Genomic DNA, 23684 nt, shown 5'->3' with positions numbered 1-23684 from the left:
GGGAAAGCAGGTCGGGTGTTGAAGGTGCAGTATGCGGTGAACCGCTGCACCGCGCACGAGTTCGCAAACATCGTGGGGAGCGGCGGGCGAGGTGGTTGGCGCTGCCACGCGTAACAAACCCGGTGGGCCCGAGTTCGATTCCCGCTCGCGGCCAGCATCGGGTTCGCGAATTCGTGGAACCTGTCCTGGGCCTCCCCTGGGTCGACTGAGCCTCAAACAAGTACCTGTAAACATCAGCAGCGCGCCTTCATAGGTACTCGCTAACAGCACTTGCCCCAACAGTCTGTTAAACGCTCAACGGGGGGTGGGGGGGGGGCGAGAAACTTAAGTCGTTTTCTATATACCGTCCTATACAGCGTAAATACACTCGGAATCAATACCCCTGGCTATAAATAGTCGCGGGCGGGCGCGATTTCGCTTTGGGCTGATCGTAATTTGTGGCAACAGGAGGGGTCAGAGTGTCTGGGGCTGCGGAGCAACTACAACGGCACCTCCACTCGCTCTAATGACCGTCTGGAGCGATCGGTGGGGGGCTCAGCAAGACATGGGGGGGGCGGGAGGGAGGGGCGTCTCGCAAACAGGGGAGTCGCACCTGCACCCCCCACTCCCTTAACCCCTGCCCCCCACCCTCCCTCCCCCCCCACTAACCCCCCCACCCGGCCCCCATACACATTCGAGGGCCTTATTAGCGGCAGCAGGTTGCACACGGCACAATTTGCCGACAAAGCAAACATCGCCGACCACAACAACCACCCCCACTCCCTCTCTCTCTCGCTAATTAATGAGTCGGTGCTTAATGTAGCCACCGCAGTCTGCGAGCGCGCGGCGTGTGGGCGCGCGTGTGTGTGGTTGTGTGTGTGTCAGTGTGTGTGTGGTTGTGTGTGTGTCAGTGTGTGTGCCAGTGTGTGTGTGCCAGTGTGTGTGTCAGTGTGTGTGTGGTTGTGTGTGTGGTTGTGTGTGTCAGTGTGTGTGTCAGTGTGTGTGTCAGTGTGTGTGTGTCAGTGTGTGTGTGTCAGTGTGTGTCAGTGTGTGTGTGTCAGTGTGTGTGTGGTTGTGTGTGTGTGTTTCAGTGTGTGTGTCAGTGTGTGTTTCAGTGTGTGTGTGTTTCAGTGTGTGTGTGTCAGTGTATGTGTGTTTCAGTGTGTGTCAGTGTGTGTGGTTGTGTGTGTGTTTCAATGTGTGTGTGTCAGTGTGTGTGTGTTTCAGTGTGTGTATGTTTCACTGTAGGTTTTTCTTGCGGTGGAAGACAATGTGTTCACGGGGAGCGATAGTGTAGCGGTTAGCGCTACGCTGCGCTATGAACCTGGCGACCCGGGTTCGATTCCCGCTCACGGCCAACACCAGTGACGATTATCTGAACCGGTCCCGGGCCTCCCCTAGGTCGACTCAGCCTCAAATGAGTACCTGGTGCGGTGTGTAAACATTGCCACTAGGGAGACAAAGGCGGTCGGGCGTGGTGCTGGCCACCCACCCCCTCGTGTACCATTCCGGCCTTCATAGGTGCTCACTGACAGCACTTGCCCCTACAGTCTGTTAAGGATATACGGGAGATCTTTGTCTTTGTGTCAGTGGGCAAGGTCCCATCGGTGAGCTCCTCCGGCAGGCAAGGCTGCGTTGTCTGGGTCATGTTGCCCGCATGCCCAGCCACCGCATGCCCAGCCACCGCATGCCGAAACAGCTTTTGTTCGGCCGGATCGAGGGGGCTAAACGAGCACAGCACGGGCTAGAGAAGAGATGGAGTGGTGTGGTACAGGAGGAAGTGGAGCTGAGTGGACTTGCCGATGACTGGTACCAGCGGTGTCAAGATCGGCCTCTGTGGAGGAGGCTCGTGAAGGACGCTACTGGGCAGTTGGAGGCAGTCACCCTCCAACAACAACGGAGGGCGGAGGAGCGACGCTCAAAACAACGAGCGGAGCGCCGGGTGGCTAAAGCCTTCATGGACAGCACTTGCCCCAACAGTGGGTTAAAGGCTATATAGGGGGGTGGCATCTTTGTCTTTGTGTGCAGCACTGATGCACTGGATAACGCAGCGGCCTCGCATAGGTCGACTCCGCCTTAAATCAGCACGCCGTGCCACGTTAAACTATCCACACTCTGGAGACAAGTTCTCGTCTGGTGAGGATTGTGGGCCACGACCACTAACATCTCCACACCGAGGAGCAGGACTCTTAGAGGCCCCTCCCTACGCCTTCGCAACAACGGGAACAAAATGCCTCACAATTCCCGACACTTCTGCTCTGGTTTCCCCAATTGCCAGGAATGCTGTCTCCCTGTCGACTATCGAAGTTTAAATGCCTCTCTCTGGTCTATCAATCCCTCCAATATATTTGCACTACCCTATCTCAATCCTCTCAAATCTTACTTCTCTGTCCCACCGCGTCCTCTACGTTGCCAATCTCTAATGGTCCCTCTCTGTGACTCCCTCGCCCTGTGCCCAGTCTCGCTCTCTCGTTCCCCTCCACTAGAAACAACTCCCACTGCACCGCATCAAACAATCATCTCCACGATAGCCTGCAGCTTCCCCTCCTTCCTTAAAACAACCACCATCTCTTCTACTGAGCTCATCCTGCCACTGCTACTCCCTGCCATCACCCCCCAGCTACCCCAACCCCTATCACTACCCCAACCCCTATCACTACCCCTATCACTACCCCAGCCCCATCACTACCCCAACCACTATCACTACCCCAACCCCTATAACTACCCCAACCCCTATCACTACCCCAGCCCCACCACTACCCCAACCCCCATCACGACCCCAACTCGTATCACTACCCCAACCACTACCCCAGCCCCATCACTACCTCAGCCTCATCACGACCCAAACCCCTATCACTACCTCAGCCCCATCACTGCCCCAACCCCCATCACGACCCCAACCCCTATCACTACCCCAACCCCTATCACTACCCCAGCCCCATCACTACCCCAACCCCTACCACTACCCCAAACCCTATCACTACCCAATCCCTATCACTACCCCTATCACTACCCCAGCCCCATCACTACCCCCATCACTACCCCAACCCCTATCACTACCCCAGCCCCATCACTACCCCAACCCCTATCACTACCCCAACACCTATAACTACCCCAACCCCTATCACTACCCCAGCCCCATCACTACCCCAACCCCCATCACGACCCCAACCCGTATCACTACCCCAACCCCTATCACTACCCCAGCCCCATCACTACCTCAGCCTCATCACGACCCAAACCCTTATCACTACCTCAGCCCCATCACTACCCCAACCCCCATCACGACCCCAAATCCCCATCACTACCCCAACCCCCATCACTACCCCAGCCCCTATCACTACCCCTATCACTACCCCAACCCCTATCACTACCCCAACCCCTATCACTACCCCAACCCCTATCACTACCCCAACCCCTATCACTACCCCAACCCCTATCACTACCCCAACCCCTATTACTACCCCACCCTCTCCTCAACCACTCCCACGTCCTCTCGTCACCACACTTTTAATAACAACCCCACTCTTTATTTCAGCCACTGTCATCTTATGTACAATGCTATAATGATTGTAAAGTTATTTGGATTAAGGCGCTGCTGTATAAATCTACATGTGATAAGATAATCAAGACCACACGAGATCTCTCGTCGCGGCCAGCAGACCTCGACATCTGAATTTAGCTCCTGAACGTATTGCCACTGCCATCATACGCGAGAGTAGAATTGGCAAACTTTTGTATTATTAATTACCGTACGTGATGAATTAATATATGAAAAAAATAAGCCAAACATTACACTGGGATAGATAGACGTATTTTTTTTAGAATGCCATTCTCATTTTATATTTTTTAGTGCCCGTATTACTTTTTCTCTCCCCTGTGCAATCATCCGCACACGCAGTCGTGCAGGGATAAATCATTTTAGTGCCTTGCTAATTCCCATGCAAATGGCGTGCGGCGGCGATGATTTAAATTTGGCGAAGGCTCGCTGCCCACACTCTGGGCGATAAACCTGTTAGTGTGGGACAGACTTATGGAGCGTGGCATACAGGAAAGATTTTCCTAATCAGTAATAAATGGGATTTACGGCGCCGGTGACACCTCGTGAGCTCGGTAAAGACGGCCGTCCCGCTCTTCCGCCAAAACCTGCCCACAAGCTCCCCTTCCGATCGCGGCGATGTATTTATCGCACGGGCCCCGCGCTGTATTAACCTTCCGCTAAGTCTTGTTTATAAACGAGTGCCCGGGGAAATATCTCGGGAGTAACAAAAAAGTTTCGCTCGGGAAATTTACGACGAGGTGTTCGTTTTTTTAAGGCAACACACCGGCAAGCCGCCACGTCAACAGGGCTGCACTGCGAGCGCCCGTCTGCTCACGCGCGGTGGTGTGGCCGGTACCACGCCTTTGCCTCCCCGTGGGGCCGGTGTTTACTCACTGCCCGGTGGGTTAACTCGTTCGAGTGCCGGATGGGGTGCGTGCAGGGGAAGCGGCGGCGGGGTGGAGGGCGGAGGGGTGGGTAGGAGCGTGAAGGGAGCGTGTGGTGACCAGAGGGTGAAGATGAGGAGGTGTGGGAGTAGGGATGGGAGTGTGGTGATGTGACGAGGAGGAGAAGGATGAGGTAAGGCGTGGTAAGGGAACACGGAGGATGAAGAGGCCTAGGGGAGTCCCAGGACTGGTTCAGGCAGGCTGCTTTGTTGAGGTTCAGCGACACGGACATCACCCGTGCCTCAATCCTTCGCCTCTTGAACCTGGCGTGAACTCCGAACCCTTCCAAAGTGACTGCCCGAGTGATGTAACGGAGCCAATCAATTCGCTGCTCTGCAAACACAGCGCCTCTCTTGAATACATCTCTTGACCTACCCCTCTCGTCCTAACCAATCATCATCAGCCATGGCGCGTCTACTGCTGGATGAAGGCCTCCCCAATGCTGTCGCCGTCTCTCACTGCCCCGCGACGTAACAATCGATCAGCGCGCGAGCCCATTTCATCGCTCCATCTCTGCGGCGGTCGCCCCCTCACACGCCGCCTCCCCCCAACTCGGCCGCCACCCCTGCCAGAGTTGTGTTCTGCTTAAGCCAACTGTGAAGAACCACGATTATTATGCGTCGTTTTTCTCGCCGTGCACCGCTGAGAAAGCAATCTACCAGTGTGCGTGGAGCTTCATTAGTAATTGCCCTTTGATTTGTTGCCTATTGTCCGCCGGCTTAATTGCATTTGACTCACTTCGTTTTAGTGGCCGCATTTATCAATCGTTCCAAAGCAAGGGCTCTGTCATACCATGACGCGCCCTCCAGCACACGTCCATCAAACACTCCCTGTGTGTATGTGTGCATATAGAACACGTGCGTGTGTGTGTGTCTGTCTCTATCGGGAGCGGTAGTGTAGTGGTTAGCGCGCCGCGCTACAAACCCGAAGACCCGGATTCGATGCTCGCTCACGGCCACTACCACCGGTGATTATTATCTGAACTGGTCCTGGGCCTCCCCTAGGTCGACTCAGCCTCAAATGAATACCTGGCACAGTGTGTGAACATCGGCACTGGGGAGACAAAGGCGGCCGGGCGTGGTGCTGGCCACCCACGCCCTCGTGTGGCGTGCCGGCCTTCATAGGTGCTCGCTTACAGCACTTGCACCAACAGTCTGTTAAGGCTGTACGGAGGATCTTTGTCTTTGTTGCATTGGTTAATGTGTGCAGAAGCACACTGCACATTCACGTAATACACACGCGTGCACACGTGTGCACACACAAAACTAAAACCGCGCGCATCATCAACACCGTTGGGAAAGGCCGTGGGTTTGGTGTCAAGGCGGTTTTTTAAGGCCACCCAGTTTTTGTGCCAAATTTATTCGGAGGGAGAGAGAGAGCGCGCGTGAGAGAGTGAGTGGATGAGTGAGTGCGTGAGCGCGCGTGTGGGCGTGCGTGCGAGTGAGCGAGTGCATGTGTGAGCACATGTGTGCGAGTGATCGAGTGCACACATGAGCGAGCGGGTCAGCGAGCGCGCGGGTGAGCGAGTTCGTGGGCGTGTGCGTGCATAGGTGTGTGGGTGTGTGGATACGTGAGTGTGTGGGTACATGAGTACATGGGTGTGCCGGTGCGTGGATAAGTGGGTGTGTGGTTACATGGGTGTGTTGGTGTGTGAGCACGTCGGTCCGTGGGTGCTCAGGTTCGCGGGTGTGTACGTGGTGCGTGGGTACGTGGGTGTGTGGGTGGGTGTGTGGGTGGGTGTGTGGGTGGATGGGTGCATGGTGGTTACGTGGGTGTGTGGGTGGGTGTGTGGGTGGGTGGGTGTGTGGGTGTGTGGGTACGTGGGTGTGTGGGTGGATGGGCGCATGGTGGTTGCGTGGGTGCTTGGGTTCGCGGGTGCTTGGGCACCACTGAGAGCGTTTGGTCGAGAACGTCTCAAACACCTGAGCCTCAGTGGCAGTGGCTATTATTAGGCAGAGGCTGCCTGGGTCACCTAACGTCAGCGCGGGCAGTCGGCCGGAAGGAGCCGATGCGCGTGGCTGTGCGCAAAGGGAGGAGGAGCGGGGGGTGGGGGGAGATGGCGGGTGGGGAGAGCCGGTGGCGGCTGGTGGCCGCTGGCTGTTGCAGCAAGGCATAACCACGAGGCCGAGTTCGGGACCAATCACGAGTCGCGGACTCGGGAGGGCCTCGCATTTTGGGTGCTGCGACCTGGAAATATGTCCTCGCTCGGCACACCACATCCAGTATACCTCCAGCTATGGCTGTGGCTACAGGTCACGTGGCACCTATTTTGGCCTACCGGGCAAAACCACATGCAACATTTTTTTTCGGGTTTGAAGTATAAGCCTCCGCATTGAGTCATCGCCGTACGATTCTGAACGCCACTTCCCAGTGCCGCGCAATAACGCGCGTAATTACCCGGTTGCTGCCGTGTTAAAATATAACGGAGTCCCATCACAGCCAAGCGTGGTCGTACTCGGAATAATAATAATAATACGAGTACTCTGTGTTAATGCGTAGACAGCCTTAGATTAATGTGGCAGCATTGGGTTCCTGTGATAGCAAGCAATTAGTGTTAATCTACAGACAGCCACAAGCTGAACATGACAGTACTCAGCAGCTGCCGCCAAACGTCTCATGTGTTACTTTAGTGGCAAATTCTTCCTCTTATTTTATTTCTCCCTCAGATGCTTCTGCCGCTTCTCTTTCTTCTTCTTCTTAAATACTCGAATGAGGCCAGAGGGATAGAACCCCTTTCCGTCTATCCCCACCTCCCGCCTCTTCTTTTGTTTGACCATACTTCACCACCTTGGTCAGCGTGGCTTGGTGAACAGCGAGGCCCCGTGACGCGTGCTCAGATATCGCTCGCCACTGATGTCAGACGTGGCCGAGAATCGCTGCGCTACTGTTCTGCCCAGTCATTTCTGATGGCTCGTTTTAAAAAAATACGACGGTTTTACATCATTGTATCAACCCACTGTTAGGTTAAGCCTTCACTCAACTCTGGAGTTCATGACCATACTCCACCACAATGGTCAATGTGGGTTGGCAAAAGGGTTAACTGTTGTCTTGCTCGGATATCCTCCGTACATAATTTGCCCCCCCCCCCCCAGATTCACTGTATCACAGGAGAGGTGCATATCATAATGCATACTAAAGTAATAATGCATCCTTTCTATCCGGCAAAATGTCAGCACTGTCAAAAGCCCCCCCCCCCACCCCTCCCCAACAAAATATATCACAAGAATCAGGCCTGAGGGCCGGAATAAAGCCTCAAGGCCTGAATCAAGCCTGACGACCAGAATCAGGCTTGATGACCAGAAACAAGACTGATGGGCAAAATCAAACCTGAGGGCCTGCATCAAGCTTGACAACCAGAATTAGGCTTGATGACCAGAATCAAGACTGATGGGCAAAATCAAACCTGAGGGCCTGCATCATGCCTGACGACCAGAATCAGGCTTGATGACCAGAATCAAGACTGATGGGCAAAATCAAACCTGAGGGCCTGCATCATGCCTGACGACCAGAATCAGGCTTGATGACCAGAATCAAGACTAATGGGCAAAATCAAACCTGAGGACCTGCATCAAGCCTGACGACCAGAATCAGGCTTGATGACCAGAATCAAGCCTGATGATCAGAATAACACATGTGGACCAGCTACTTACACTTTATTGTGTCTGAGGCCGTAACCATATTTATTCCCATATATATCTCATCCCGTCTGTCCCCCACCAATAAAGCTGCAACATTTTCCGGGAGGCTCAACCGGCGGCACGTGGTGAGCTGGCAGGCCCTCCCCTCCCTCCCTCCCCTCCCTCCCGCCCCCAATATCAGACACACAGCTCTGCCCACTCAACAACTATCCCCGCTCACACAGCAAGTGTTTTACACAAGTGCGCCGTGGACACTCTTAGCACGCGAATCCGCACAGCCTAAGTGCGTTGTCATCGCGTGTTCAGCGCTTCCACGCCTCCCCGCTAAGGGAGGCCTCCCCGTGAGGGCTCCCCCCCCTCGCGGACGTCTCCACCCCACCGTCGCTGCGAGAAACGCCGCTCGGCGTTTGGCCCGACCCCCATTTGGGGATTGTCCTCAACCCCCGCGATGGCGCGGGCCATCGAGTCCGGCGGGATCCCCCCCCCCCCCACCACCCACCCCACCGCCCTCTGCGAGGCCGCTTGCGTCCGAGGCGGCCCAGCGTCCAGGAAGCTCACCTGAACCTCTGCGCCTGGTGGTGCAGGGGCCCTGGGTAGCGGCGGATTGGCGACTGGTAGAGCTGGGCCAGCAGGGCCTGGCTGGTCTTCTGGCTCGGGTTGTTGGCGAACTTGACGGTGACGGGCTCGGCGGCCCCCGGCGGCTTCTGCCCGTTGAGGCCCTTGATGGCCTCCTCGGCCTCGACGCGCTTGTCGAAGCGGATGAAGCCCACGCCGCGCGACATGCCTGCTGGGGCCACGACGAAGATGCGGCGGCGAAGGCGACGTGGAGCGCCGGGGGAGGATGAGGGAGGAGGTTGGGGGGTTGGAGGGGGGATTGGAAGGTGGATGTAGCGCGTGGTGACCCGAGGAAGATCAGGAGGGACGTGGTAGGACGAGTGGAAGGAAGAACGGAAGAGAAGCACAGGAGGGGAAGGGGAGGGAGGGAGGGAGGGAGAAACAAGACGCAGCTAAAAACCTCGCTCGCGCAGGAAGAGCCGATTTGCGTCTTGAGACTACGCGAGGCTTCTCCGGGTAAGCTGGTGTAACGAGGATACCACTCGCCACTGATGTTAGCCGTGCCAGGAACTGAACCAAGGTGGCGCAGGGTTCCGAGGACACAGCGTGAACCACTGCGTCACTGTTCCCCATCACTCGTGCAATTTTTGCTCTATAAAGTATAAATGAGCATACCTTAGCTTGTTTTAACTTCAAATATAACACTGCGCTATTGATCGCAAGCTTTGTAGCGTCATCTGTATGCATTGGCTGCTGCCCTTCGTGCGTTAACCCGAGCTCGCTGATATGCTAATTTCCCCGCGTCAATAGTTTTTGAAATCATAATATATACACACACGTAATGGCGCATGCTGGAGAGTGACTGTAATCTGCCTAAAGAAAAACAATTTCTCTCCCAACTGTCAATAACTCTCACAACGAGACACGTTTGGCTGAGCAGATGAGCGCGGTTCAGGTGGAGCTACATGAACAGTGGGTGGGGTTACATGAGCAATGGGTGGAGCTACATGAAGTGGGTGGAGTTACATGAGCAATGCGTGGAGTTACATGAGCAATGGGTGGAGCTACATGAACAATGGGTGGAGTTACATTAGCAATGGATGGAGCTACATGAACAGTGGGTTGAGTTACATGAGCAATGGGTGGAGCTACATGAACAGTGGGTGGAGTTACATCAGCAATGGGTGGAGCTACATGAACAGTAGGTGGAGTTACATCAACAAAGGGTGGAGTAACATGAACAGTGGGTGGAGTTACATGAACAGTGGGTGGAGCTACATGAACAGTGGGTGGAGTTACATTAAAAGTGGGTGGAGTAACATGAGCAGTGGGTGGAGTTACATGAAGAGTAGGTGGTGCTACATGAACAGTGGGTGGAGTTACATCAGCAATGGGTGGAGCTACATGAACAGTGGGTGGAGTTACATCAGCAATGGGTGGAGCTACATGAACAGTGGGTGGAGTTACATCAGCAATGGGTGGAGCTACATGAACAGTGGGTGGAGTTATATCAGCAATGGGTGGAGCTACATTAACAGTGGGTGGAGTAACATGAGCAGTGGGTGGTGCTACTGAACAGTCGGTGGAGTTAAATGAGCAGTGGGTGGGGCTAAACGAGCAGCGGGTGGGGCTACATGAGCAGTGGGTGGAGCTACATGAGCAGTGGGTGGGGCTACATGAGCAGTGGGTGGGGCTACATGAGCAGTGGGTGGGGCTACATGAGCAGTGGGTGGGGCTACATGAGCAGCTGGTGGAGCTGCATGAGCAGTGGGTGGAGCCAGCCCACGGCACACGCCGGTTGTGCGACGTCTCGCCTTGTCCCTCACCGGTGACCTGGTCGACGAGGATCCTGGAGGTGATGATGCGCCCATACTGCGAGAAGAGCTGCTCCAGCTCCTTCTGGCTCATGTTCTTGGGCAGGCCGCTCACGTAGAGGTTGGCGTCACGGATGGACGCCGAGCTGGGGCGTGCGTAGGACACCTGCGCGGGACACGGCACGACACGGTGGGAGGGGGGGGGGGGGGCGGAGGTGAGGACGTGTCGATTTCTAGAATCCACGGAGCCCTGGTAGTAAGGAATATCGGAATATTTATTGATTCTGGAGGAATCCGACGAGCTGCAAAGCTCTTTGTCACATGTCCGGCAGAAAAAAATGGGATACGATGTCCGAATTATCTTCCCCTGACCCCACCTCCTTCATAAACTGTCGACAATTTTATTTTTATTGTAAGGCACCACTGAGCTTTCTCAGAAACGACAGCTCAGCCACGGGTCTCAGCAGTGTGTGCAAACTTATAGAAGCAGCCAAATACTCGCGTGATGTCGATTTCTAAACGTGGAGGGGAAAACCGGAGGACCCGGTGAAAAATCCACGCGACCACGGGGAGAACACGCATTTAGAGTACACATTCTACAGCAGCATTATCAGGTGCTGCTGGCACGAATGACGCTATATACAATTTAAAAAATGCACGTAAATATAGTAATAACAACATTAACATGGTGACAATGGTAAAGGATTTTCAGCTACTGCCCCCAGCTATCAGGGACAGTTTAACGCAGCCCCGGCTTTAGGCGCTGCAGTCCAGGGGCCGCGAACCATGAGCACCCACCCCCCTTGCCACCCCAACCCACTCCCCACAAACATATATACAGCCTAATAGCGGTCGATACTGTGGCCACTATGGTAAATCCTATGGGTAATTTGCTAAGTAAAGACATTGTATTACAATGCGTTTTAATAAGTGCCACGTGCCAAAATGTAAGTGGTTTTGTTCGCTTTAACTCCGATGTAGCGCTTAAAGCCCAGAACTGAAATAGCCCAGGTTAATAACAGCGGTACTTTTGGCATCGTCGGGCATGGGTGACGGTGGTGGTAAAACAGTCGAGTGAAGGAATTGAAGCGACAAAGTTCGCCACGATCGACACGGCGTTCCGCTTAGGCGCGGAGATCTCACGATGGCGACAACAGAGGCGAGAGTTCGACGCGAGCCGGTGGGGAGCCTGCGTGGAACAGCCGAGGCGGCGCTCAATGGAACGGGCAGACGGGCGTGCAGTGAAGTTGCCGTGCTTCACTGGAGCTGCCGCCGATTAACTCCCGCCCGCCGATCAACAACTCCCGCGGATCAACTTCTGGCAATCAACAACTCCCAACGATTAACAACTCCTACCGATCAACTCCCGCTAATCAACAACTCCCGCGGATCAACTTCTGGCAATCAACAACTCCCAACGATTAACAACTCCTACCGATCAACTCCCGCTAATCAACAACTCCCGCGGATCAACTTCTGGCAATCAACAACTCCCAACGATTAACAACTCCTACCGATCAACTCCCGCTGATCAACAACTCCCGCAGATCAACTTCTGGCAATCAACAACTTCCAACGATTAACAACTCCTACCAATCAACTCCCGCTGATCAACAACTCCCGCGGATCAACTTCTGGCAATCAACAACTCCCAACGATTAACAACTCCCGCGGATCAACTTCTGGCAATCAACAACTCCCAACGATTAACAACTCCTACCGATCAACTCCCGCTGATCAACAACTCCCGCGGATCAACTTCTGGCAATCAACAACTCCCAACGATTAACAACTCCTACCGATCAACTCCCGCTGATCAACAACTCCCGCGGATCAACTTCTGGCAATCAACAACTCCCAACGATTAACAACTCCTACCGATCAACTCCCGCTGATCTGACGTCACGTTCCTTTTGCACGCAACATTGTGTTCCAATGTAAAGCCAAGGCACTCTGATTTTTTTTCCTTCTCTGTTTCCGCCATGTTATCCAGCTTGGGTGGAGCACACACACCACGCTGTGAATTCGACGGTCCGAGTTTCAATTCCTGGCCACAGCCAACTCGTCAGTGGCGAGCGATATTATCCGAACCGACCGCGTCCTGGGCCACCCACGCTTCCACCAGCCGGCAAAAGTCCAACAAAGTGAAGTACGCTAAAAACGATGACCCTCACCCGACATTGGACTTGGGATAGGTCCTAATCCAGCGAGTGAATTGACAAATGGCTGTAAATTATTTTATCTCCGCGGGTCGCGTTCGGTTGCAAATAAAGAATTTGACTGCGAGTATAGATTTCCACGTACTAATTCACTTCATTTGGGCTATCGTTTGTGGCGGGTCGTTTCTCCAAAAGAGCTACGTAGCCGAGCGGGGCCTTACCTGGTGAAAATAAAAAATAGAGTTGTTTCTAGAGCTCGCAAAACCCCGACCCACGGCAGAGACGTCGAACGCGAGCTACCGTCCAGGAACTCCGCACGCGGTCCGGAGTCGAACCGGGAGTTCGGGGCTCGAAAGGCGTAGCGGACGAGACAAATGCGGCGGTGTCACTCGGCCGCCCGTGGGCTCTTCGCCCGCCACGTTTGCACCGCCGGCTTTTATCGCGGCCGGCTGAAGCAATCACTCAGGGCCAAGCAATCCATCATACGCGGGACAAACGCATTCATAACCACGCCTCGCCCGCCATCGATCTTCCTGCTTTGTGGGTATTCGTCAATAAAACCTTAATAGAACAACGGCCAAACGATGGCGAGGCTTTCTTCAAATTTGAAATAATTGGGTATTTTACAACGCAAACAAAAAGTCTTATTTTGAAATATATATCCGCTCGCGTTTTTTTCCTTTCCCTACCAGTTCGTTTTTTTTGTTGCTGACAAATCGGCAGGAATTGGTGTACTTCTACACTTCATTTATATGTAGTTATTCATAGCGACTTGCTTACATTTTGTTCTCTCGTTTGCCCATGTATAGTTGTTAGTTCGTATTGTTTGTTGATGTAACATGCTGACCCGCCCCTACTGGACATCTGTGTGAAAACAGAGATTTGTAGCTCATCGGAGATTGTGCGTCTCGTGACGGTGACACTCATATTTATATTTGTTATGCTGCCTACGTACGGTGCGAAAGAAGCTCAAAATACATACAAGAGCAAAGCAAACTGGAAGATTCTGCATTTTCGTGGAGCTATTGGTGACAACAGTGAGGACAATCAACTCACTCCACTTGATACCCACGGATAATCACAACCCAATGTATGTACTTTTATTAATCTCGATGTAAGTCTATGGATCTCTGTAAGTCTATGGATCTCTATGTAAGTCTATGGATCTCTATCTAAGTCTATGGATCTCTATGTAAGTCTATGGATCGCTATGTAAGTCTATGCATCTCTATGTAAGTCTATGGATCTCTATGGAAGTAGATGCATCTCTATGTAAGTCTATGGATATCTATGTAATTTTATGGATATCTATGTAACTCTATGGATCTCTATGTAAGTCTATGGATCTCTATGTAAGTCTATGGATCTCTATGTAAGTCTATGGATATCTATGTAAGTCTATGGATCTCTATGTAATTCTATGGATATCTATGTAAGTCTATGGATCTCTATGGAAGTAGATGCATCTCTATGTAAGTCTATGGATATATATGTAATTTTATGGATATCTATGTAACTCTATGGATCTCTATGTAAGTCTATGGATCTCTATGTAAGTCTATGGATCTCTATGTAAGTCTATGGATATCTATGTAAGTCTATGGATCTCTATGTAATTCTATGGATATCTATGTAAGTCTATGGATCTCTATGTAAGTCTATGGATCTCGATGTAAGTCTATGGATCTCTATGTAAGTCTATGGATCTATATGTAATTCTGTGGATCTCTATGTAAGTCAATGGATCTCTATGTAAGTCTACGGATCTCTATGTAAGTCTACGCATCTCTATGTAAGTCTATGGATCTCCATGTAATTCTATGGATATCTATGTAAGTCTATGGATCTCTATGTAATTCTGTTGATCTCAATGTAAGTCTATGGATCTCTATGTAAGTCTACGGATCTCTATGTAAGTCAATGGATCTCTATGTAAGTCTATGGATCTCTATGTAAGTCTACGGATCTCTATGTAAGTTTATGCATCTCTGTGTAAGTCTATGGATCTCTATAAAAGCCGACGGATCTCCATGTAAGTCTATGGATCTCCATGTAAGTCTATGGATCTCTATGTAATTCTATGGATTTCTATGTAAGTCTATGGATCTCTATGTAAGCATATGGATATCTATGTAATTCTATGGATATCTGTGTAACTATGGATCTCTATGTAATTCTGTGGATGTCTATGTAAGTCTATGGATCTCTATGTACGTATATGGATCTCTATGTAATTCTATGGATATCTATGTAACTCTATGGATCTCTATGTAATTCTCTGGATCTCTACGTAAGTCTATGGATCTCTATGTAAGTCTGTGGATCTCTATGTAAGTCTATGGATCTATGTAAGTCAATGGATCTCTATGCAAGTCTATGAATCTCTATGTAAGTATATGGATTTCTACGTAAGTCTATGGATCTCTATGTAAGTCTATGGATCTCTATGTAAGTCTATGGATCTCTATGTAAGTCTATAGATCTCTATGTAAGTCTGTGGATCTCTATGTAATTATATAGATCTCTATAAAAGTCTATGGATCTCGATGTAAGTCTATGGATCTCTATGTAATTATTTGGATCTCTATGCAAGTCTATGGATCTCGATGTAAGTCTATGGATATCTGTGTAAGTCTATGGATCTCTATGTAAGTCTGTGAATCTCTATGTAAGTCTATGGATCTCTATGTAATTCTATGGATCGCTATGTAAGTCTATGGATCTCTATAAAAGTAGACGGATCTCTATGTAAGTCTATGGATCTCTATGTAAGTCTATGGATCTCTATGTAAGTCTATGTATATCTATGTAAGTCTATGTATATCTATGTAAGTCTATGGATCTCTATGTAAGTCTATGGATCTCTATGTAAGTCTATGGATCTCTATGTAAGCCTATGGATCTCTATGTAAGTCTATGGATCTATACAAGTCTATGGATCTCTATGTAATTCTATGGATCTCTATGTAAGTATATGGATCTCTATGTAAGTATATGGATCTCTATAAAAGTCGACGGATCTCTATGTAATTATTTGGATCTGTATGCAAGTCTATGGATCTCTATGTAATTCTATGGATCGCTATGTAAGTCTATGGATCTCTATAAAAGTAGACGGATCTCTATGTAAGTCTATGGATCTCTATAAAAGTAGACGGATCTCTATGTAAGTCTATGGATCTCTATGTAAGTCTATGGATCTCTATGTAATCCTATGGATCTCTATGTAAGTCTATAGATCTCTATGTAAGTCTGTGGATCTCTATGTAATTATATAGATCTCTATAAAAGTCTATGGATCTCGATGTAAGTCTATGGATCTCTATGTAATTATTTGGATCTCTATGCAAGTCTATGGATCTCGATGTAAGTCTATGGATATCTATGTAAGTCTATGGATCTCTATGTAAGTCTGTGAATCTCTATGTAAGTCTATGGATCTCTATGTAATTCTATGGATCGCTATGTAAGTCTATGGATCTCTATAAAAGTAGACGGATCTCTATGTAAGTCTATGGATATCTATGTAAGTCTATGGATCTCTATGTATGTCTATGTATATCTATGTAAGTCTATGTATATCTATGTAAGTCTATGTATATCTATGTAAGTCTATGGATCTCTATGTAAGTCTATGGATCTCTATGTAAGTCTATGGATCTCTATGTAAGCCTATGGATCTCTATGTAAGTCTATGGATCTATACAAGTCTATGGATCTCTATGTAATTCTATGGATCTCTATGTAAGTATATGGATCTCTATGTAAGTATATGGATCTCTATAAAAGTCGACGGATCTCTATGTAATTATTTGGATCTGTATGCAAGTCTATGGATCTCTATGTAATTCTATGGATCGCTATGTAAGTCTATGGATCTCTATAAAAGTAGACGGATCTCTATGTAAGTCTATGGATCTCTATAAAAGTAGATGGATCTCTATGTAAGTCTATGGATCTCTATGTAAGTCTATGGATCTCTATGTAATCCTATGGATCTCTATGTAATTCTATGGATCTCTTTGTAAGTCTATGAATCTCTATGTAACTCTATGGATATCTATGTAAGTCTATGGATCTCTACAGTGAGGGGAAAAGTATTTGATCCCCCGCTGATTTTGTACGTTTGCCCACTGACAAAGAAATGATCGGTCTATAATTTTAATGGTAGGTTTGTCTGAACAGTGTAAGTCATTGGGGGAATAGGCTGGTGACCTTCAATTCGCTACCCTTGACAGCCAACGTCGAATCGCAGGAGGCTGAAACGTGGACTCAAACCCAGCGTCTCAGCTGTGCCGGCTTAGCGTCTGTGACCGCTAATGCCACCCAGACATCTCTGAAAAGCGTTACTTATAAGCGCGTGAAGAAGTACATCAAAACCTTGGATTCCGAGCATAATTCGTTCCGCAAACGTGTTTGTAATCCAAAGCACTCGTATATCAGTTGTGATCACGTGACGCTCGGCAGACAAAGCGTATACGTGCTACTCGTATTGCAAGACCTCGCTCGTTTATCAAATAAATATTTATTTAAACATTTTGCTCGTCTTGCAAAACACTCGCAGACCAAGTTACTCGCAATCCAAGGTTTTACTGTATACAAGTCACCTGTCCACGCTTGTGAACTAGAACACGGCCCCCAGGCAGACCTGTGGCTAGAGTGGCTTACCCACGATTGGGAGCGTGAGGGTTGGACTCCTGCTTTGGGTCGACGAAGCCAAATACCATCGCTCCAGCGGGGTTGATAGCCCATCGCTATGGGCTATCAATCTACTTCTGCCACGGGAACGTGGAATTTCCACTGCAGCCTTAAGCCCTGCCAAACGAATGTAAGCACTGCCTCACACCGATTTGAGCAGTGGCTGGCCTTGTGTGACTAAAACACAGAACTCATTCTTTGAAAATGTTTTTGCATTTTCGTTTTTTGACCCCTCTGAACATTACAACTACTGTAGAAGTGCTTCCAAAATATCGACACAATTAGCCACCACGGGGCTTCTTACTTCTTAATTATCTTTGGCCAGCGTGATTTTGTGGCTAGAAGCCCCCATGCGAAAAACCCCCTAAGAGACCAGTGGTCTGATGAGTGATTTAGTCGAAATATCTGCCAGAGTCTGTGTAGATATACGGGGCAAACTTTTTAGAAGAACAAAAACAACCCTCAACACATCCGTCAAGAACAATATATATATAAGTTATATAAATATATATAACAGGCGACGTTTCTTCTTCATGGCGTGTGTGATGAGTTCTGGTTTGTTACTTGTGCTTTGTGCACCTCTGCAAATGCAACAGCGGCAGCCGGCGACAGGAGTTCGATTCCCGCTCACGACCAATGACAGGAGAGGTTCTTTGAATCTGATTCTGGGCATCCCCTAGGTCGACTCAGTCTTAAATTATGACTTGGTGTGTAGTTTAAATATCAGCACGCGGGGGGGGGGGAGGGTGGGAATGCGGCTGGGTGCGGTGTTGGCCACCCACTCCGTCGTACGCTGTGCCGGCCTTCATAGGTGCTCGCTAACAGCACTTGCCCCAACAGTTTGTTAAGGCAATATGGGGGATCTTTGTCTTTATCTGTTTATGTGTCTGTGTGTTTATCCATGTGCTTTACGCTCAGTGTTTCACGTACATATTGTATGTATTATATAATTATGCACATTCTATACGTTTGAAATACCAATCAAAATTACCAGACACACAGGCAACACAAACACAGATGGACAGGAAGACAGACAGACACATCCACGGACGACACGCACAACACACAAAGACAAATACCGGCCAGCATAGCCATAACAGAATTAAGGGGCAAATTTTTCACAAAGGGGCTGGGTGCTCAGCACCACGCCCAGCCTCCTCTGTCTGAGTCGACCTAGGGGAGGCCCAGCACCGGTGTTGGCCGTGAGCGGGAATCGAACTCGGGTCACCGGGTTCGTAGCGCAGCGCGTTAACCGTTGCACTACCGCTCCCCAAAGACACAGACACACAGACAGACAGTACAGGCGATAAAGAGACAGCCTGAGAGGGAGAGGCAGAGATAAAGGAAATGTTCTCGACAACCCCATGAACTGCGACACAATAACCCCGGCTGCTATCGCGACTTTACTGGTGATGTACAATCAGATCTGTCACAGGTGTGCGCGTACATTGTGGCGTGTGCGTGAAGGTCGCAGCTTGAGATAATGAATGTCGATCTTGTCTTGAGGCAGAGAACCGAGCGCAGTGTCCACCCGCTCAGTCACTCGCTCCTCCCACCACTTTACTCACGAGCACTTTACTGATGGACACTTTACTCACGAGCACTTTACTAATGATCGATTAACTCGAGAACACTTTACTCACGAACTCTTCACTCATGATCAATTTACTAATGAACAGTTTACTAATGAACACTTTACTCACGAACACTTTACTAATGAACGATTAACTCGAGAACACTTTACTCACGAACTCTTCACTCATGATCAATTTACTAATGAACAGTTTACTAATGAACACTTTACTCACGAACACTTTACTAATGAACGATTAACTCGAGAACACTTTACTCACGAACTCTTTACTCATGAACAATTTACTAATGAACAGTTTACTAATGAACACTTTACTCACGAACACTTTACTAATGAACGCTTAACTCGAGAGCACTTTACTCACGAACTCTTCACTCATGAACAATTTACTAATAAACAGTTTACTAATGAACACTTTACTCATGAACACTTTACTAATGAACGCTTAACTCGAGAGCACTTTACTCACGAACTCTTCACTCATGAACAATTTACTAATAAACAGTTTACTAATGAACACTTTACTCATGAACACTTTACTAATGAACGCTTAACTCGAGAACACTTTACTCACGAACTCTTCACTCATGAACAATTTACCAATGAACAGTTTACTAATTACTCATGAACACTTTACAAATGAACACTTTACTTGAGAACACTTTACTCACGAACACTTTGCAAATTAACGCTTTTTTCGAGAGCACATTACTAACGAACACTTTGCAAACAGACACTTTACTAAATTACACCTTGCTAATGAACACTTTACTCACGAACACGTGGTACAGCTCAGCTACAACATCACCCTCCCTGTACTCGAGGTCCTCCATGGACTCGCGTGCCTCTTCCTGTCTCATCTCTTCCCCTCCATTCACTCTCCGACTTTTCCCCTTTCATCTCACTCCGCGACCCTTCCACGGTGTCACTTATAATTATGAATGTAATTCGTAAATGTAATTAAACATTCTATTGTTATTAATAAATGTAACGTTCTCCACTACATCAAGAAAATAATATTTTTTTTTAAATCGTGAATGAGAATAATTAATAAAGCAATCACATTAACGATTGACGATGTCAATGATAATATCTTTGTCACCTGGCCTTAACCCTGACCTTGGCCGTAACTCTGGCCCTGGCGCTAACCCTGGCCCATAATCCTGGGCGCCACGGTGGCTAGGAGATGTTAACTACCTCGCCTGGTATACAAGAGGTCTCGGGTTCAATCCTGACCCTGACGCATGCTCTATATTTGGAGTTTGCACGTTTTCCCCGCGGTCGCGTGGATTTTTCTCCGGGTCCTCCGGTTTTTCCCTCCACATTTAGAAACACGTGTTCAGAGTATTTGGCCGCTGTTATAAATTTCCACACAATGCTGAGCCCCTTCGTTGAGCCATCATTTGTGTCCAGGTCGCTTCTGATAAAGAGCTACGTCGCTCAGTGGGCCTTACCTGGTTAAATAAAAACAAATTTAGTTTCGACCCTGTCTCTATCCCTGACCTTAGCATTGGCCCTCGCCCTACCTCTCTGCTTAAATATCCCGCTGCTCCATACTGCAGATCAAATTGAGAATGACCTTTACCCTCTTTCCCAATCTCCCAAGATATGCAGCCGCACCCATCCCCCTGCCCCCCCCCCCCCACCAAATCTTTGTGCGGCCACCTTGAGATCACGATCGCAATTGCTTGTTTAAAATGCAGATTGCTCTCAAGTGCATTTCTCACAATCCGACAACAGTGGGTGGTGGGTGGTAGGGGTGGGGGGCTGGCGGTGGGGTGGGGGGGACACCAAGGGTAAGCGGTCGACAGAGGCGCACAGATTTATTATTTTCAAAACTTAGAAGTCAAAGCTCCTCGGCAACAGCAGCACCGGCTCGCTCACTCGCTCGCCCCCGCGTTGGCCGCAGCCGAGCGGCGGTGGGCGGTCGCCAGGTAGCGGCGTCGGATTTATCCCGCCGCTCAGCGGCGACGGATTACCGACTCCCGGAGCCACCGCGAACCCAGGGCGGCTGACGAGGGTTGCTTTAAAGCCGCAGGGGCGGCGGACAACGGAAGCCACTGCTCCTTCTTCTTGTTGTTGTCACATGTCTTAGCTTATGCGGCCCTTGTACTTCGGGATCTCCCGCACCGCGGTGTAGAAGGTGGTGAAAGCTTCGCGATCCCTCGCACTCCCTCCCTCCCTGCCTTGCCCTCCTTCGCCCTGCCTTGCCCTGCCTTGCCCTCTCTTGCCCTTCATCGCCCTCCCTCGCACTCCCGACGGAGCTGCGCGGCGCGGCGCGGTTCCGGATTTTGTTTTTCTCGCAGGGAATGGTTAACGGCGGCTGCGGTGGGATGACGGCACGGCGAGCTACCGCAGCGAGAAGGAGACGGAGGGGGTTTTGTTTTGGCGTCCACGGTCGCCCCGTTGCCGTGGCGGCGGCGATCGTGCAACAAAAAAACGCCCGCGCAGAAAACGCGGAAACAAGAAGTGTGATGATGGCGCTATGAAGAAGGGCTATTGCCCGAAACGTCTATCACTGTTTATATTTGTATTTCGGTTTAAGGCCGCGCTCACACCGTGACGAATGTGTTGCGTTGTGTCCCCCGAGCGAGTGGTGGCGAGTACCAGCAGTGGATAGACCGTGGCTGGTCAGGATGATTGATCTAAGCGTGCAAAGGGACTACGTTGACGTTTTCTGAGCCAAAGAATGTTACCCAGTACAAAGACAAAGACCCCCTGCATAGCCTTAACACTACTTTTGGGGCAAGTGCTGTTCGCGAGCACCTATGAAGGCCGGCACGGCACATGAGGGCGTGTGTGGCCAGCACCACGCCTGGCCGCTTTTGTCTCCCCAGTAGCGATGTTTACACACCGCACCAGGTACTTATTTGAGGCTGAGTCAACCGAGGGGAGGCCCAGGACCTAGTTCAGATTATCGTCATTGGTGTTGGCCGTAAGTCAGATTCGAACCTGGGGCCACGGGTCCGTAGCGCAGTGCGCTAACCGCTACACTACACGCACACGCACGTGTGTGTGCGGGCACACACGTGAGACCTTTTAAATACACGCGTGTGTGTGCGTGCGTGCGAGAGAGAGGGAAGGGAGAGGGACTGGAGGAGGAGGGTAGAGGGAGAGATACAAACAGCTCGACCGCTCACCCGCTCTCCCACTCGCTCTCTCTCTCTCTCCCCTGCCTGCAGAGCACCGATAAAGGGGGGAGAGGAGTGGGGTGGGGGGTGCCTATCTGGGGCGAGGAGATAAGCGGCTGCTGGAATCGCTCGGAGTTGTGACCGGAAACCACCGGGCATCACAAACCTCCTCACCCCCATTTATCTGCCCTTTATTTATTTATTTACTTAACTGCGCACCAAATGCTCGCATGACATTCGAGGCTGTAAAGGACATCTGATATGAATACATACGCGCGCGCACGCGTGTGTACGTGCGTGCGTATCGGTGAGCTGTGGGTTTCGAGATATATTTAGAAGGCGGATGCGTTCGTCGATGTGAACGCACGCGCGCGCGCGTGCATGTAGCAAAGTCAAATTGCACCTCCGATGGGCACGGTTGACTACGTACGATGTGAAAGAAGTTCAAGGTACATGCTTACTTAAGGGCAAACATTCCCCTCACCCCATCATTGCGCTCGATAGACCACAGTTTGGTGCGAAACCTAGAAATTAAAACAATCTTCCGTGGTGGCGAGATGTTAACTACAACGCGTAAGTATGAATGTGTCGTAACCCTCCACCACACGACACAGCCAATTAGTAAGGGATTTGTCACGTAAACACAACGCGCCAATTAGTTGCTACTTCAGCCCACCGGTGTGTTGGAGAGTAAATCCACAACATTAACTATTTGACTACGACGGAGGTCGTGGGTTCGATCCCGACCCAGACGCCTGGAAACTTGGAGTTTGTGTGTCTGTCTCCCCGTGGCCGTGTGGATTTCTACCCGGGTCCTCCGATTTTTTACCCCAACACATTCATTTATAATCAACATCACGCGTTTACAATATTTGGCTGCAATACATTTCCACGTGATAAGCTGCTTCGTTGGAGCTATCATTTTTGGCCAGTTCGCTTCTGAAAAACGGCTATATAGCTCAGTGGGCCTTATCTGGTCAAATATAAAAATTTATAAGTTTAAATTGTCAGCGAGCGCCTATTAAGTGCGGCACGGCGCTTAAATCTGCGGTGGCGTGCTAGCGCAAATTCTGATGAATGCTAGCCATGCACCGCTCTGCTGGATACTTGTTTTGGCTGAGTCAACCTAGTGGAGGCCCAGAATTCGTTCGGATTTACAAAATGTGGCTGACGTTGCGCAACTTCCTAGAAGCCGAAGCTCTTATGTACGCTGCAGCATTTCAGATAAGCAGACGTGCGCATCCCTCATCTATTTGCGAGCACCTATTAAGGGCAACGCGGTACGCACAGTGGCTGAAGTGGACAGAGCCATACATACCCACCCACGACTATGTTTTGGCCGAGCCAACCTAGGGGAGGGCCCTACGCGTTTCCAATATGCAAATTGACAGTGGTGTGTGTGTGTGTGCGAGTGCGCGAGGGCTTAGCCAGCACTCACATCTGGGTCACAAGGATTGTAGCGGCTGCTGAACTCGCTAACCGCATTCAAGACAGAACCAAGATTAGCCTTTAACAGATTAGCCCCCGCATAGCCTTTAACAGGCTATTGTAAGCGAGCACCAATGAAGGACAACAGTGGACACGACTGGGTGGCGTGGGCCGCCACCAACAAGCCCTCCAGCTCCGTTGTT

General features: G+C 50.0%; 1 protein-coding gene across 7 annotated transcripts in view; it reads right to left on the bottom strand.

The window, feature by feature from the left end:
* The window catches only part of ELAVL4 (ELAV like RNA binding protein 4), a 194591-nt gene that overhangs the window by 13220 nt on the left and 157687 nt on the right, over positions 1–23684 (bottom strand). For 5 of the 7 annotated variants that reach the window (XM_032966255.2, XM_032966254.2, XM_032966256.2 and 2 more), the window contains exons 4-5: positions 10484–10637; positions 8661–8889 (exon numbers count right to left, since the gene is read on the bottom strand). In XM_032966255.2, the coding sequence (XP_032822146.1) occupies positions 8661–8889; positions 10484–10637 (383 nt within the window). The remainder of the gene's footprint in view (positions 1–8660; positions 8890–10483; positions 10638–23684) is intronic. The other 2 variants (XM_032966257.2, XM_032966258.2) reach the window with 1 other exon arrangement.

The sequence above is a fragment of the Petromyzon marinus genome, chromosome 35, assembly GCF_048934315.1.
Source record: "Petromyzon marinus isolate PM22_M1 ecotype Great Lakes invasive population chromosome 35, UKy_Petmar_22M1.pri1.0, whole genome shotgun sequence".
Classification (NCBI taxonomy): Eukaryota; Metazoa; Chordata; class Hyperoartia; order Petromyzontiformes; family Petromyzontidae; genus Petromyzon; species Petromyzon marinus.
This window is presented reverse-complemented; position numbering and strand designations above follow the sequence as displayed.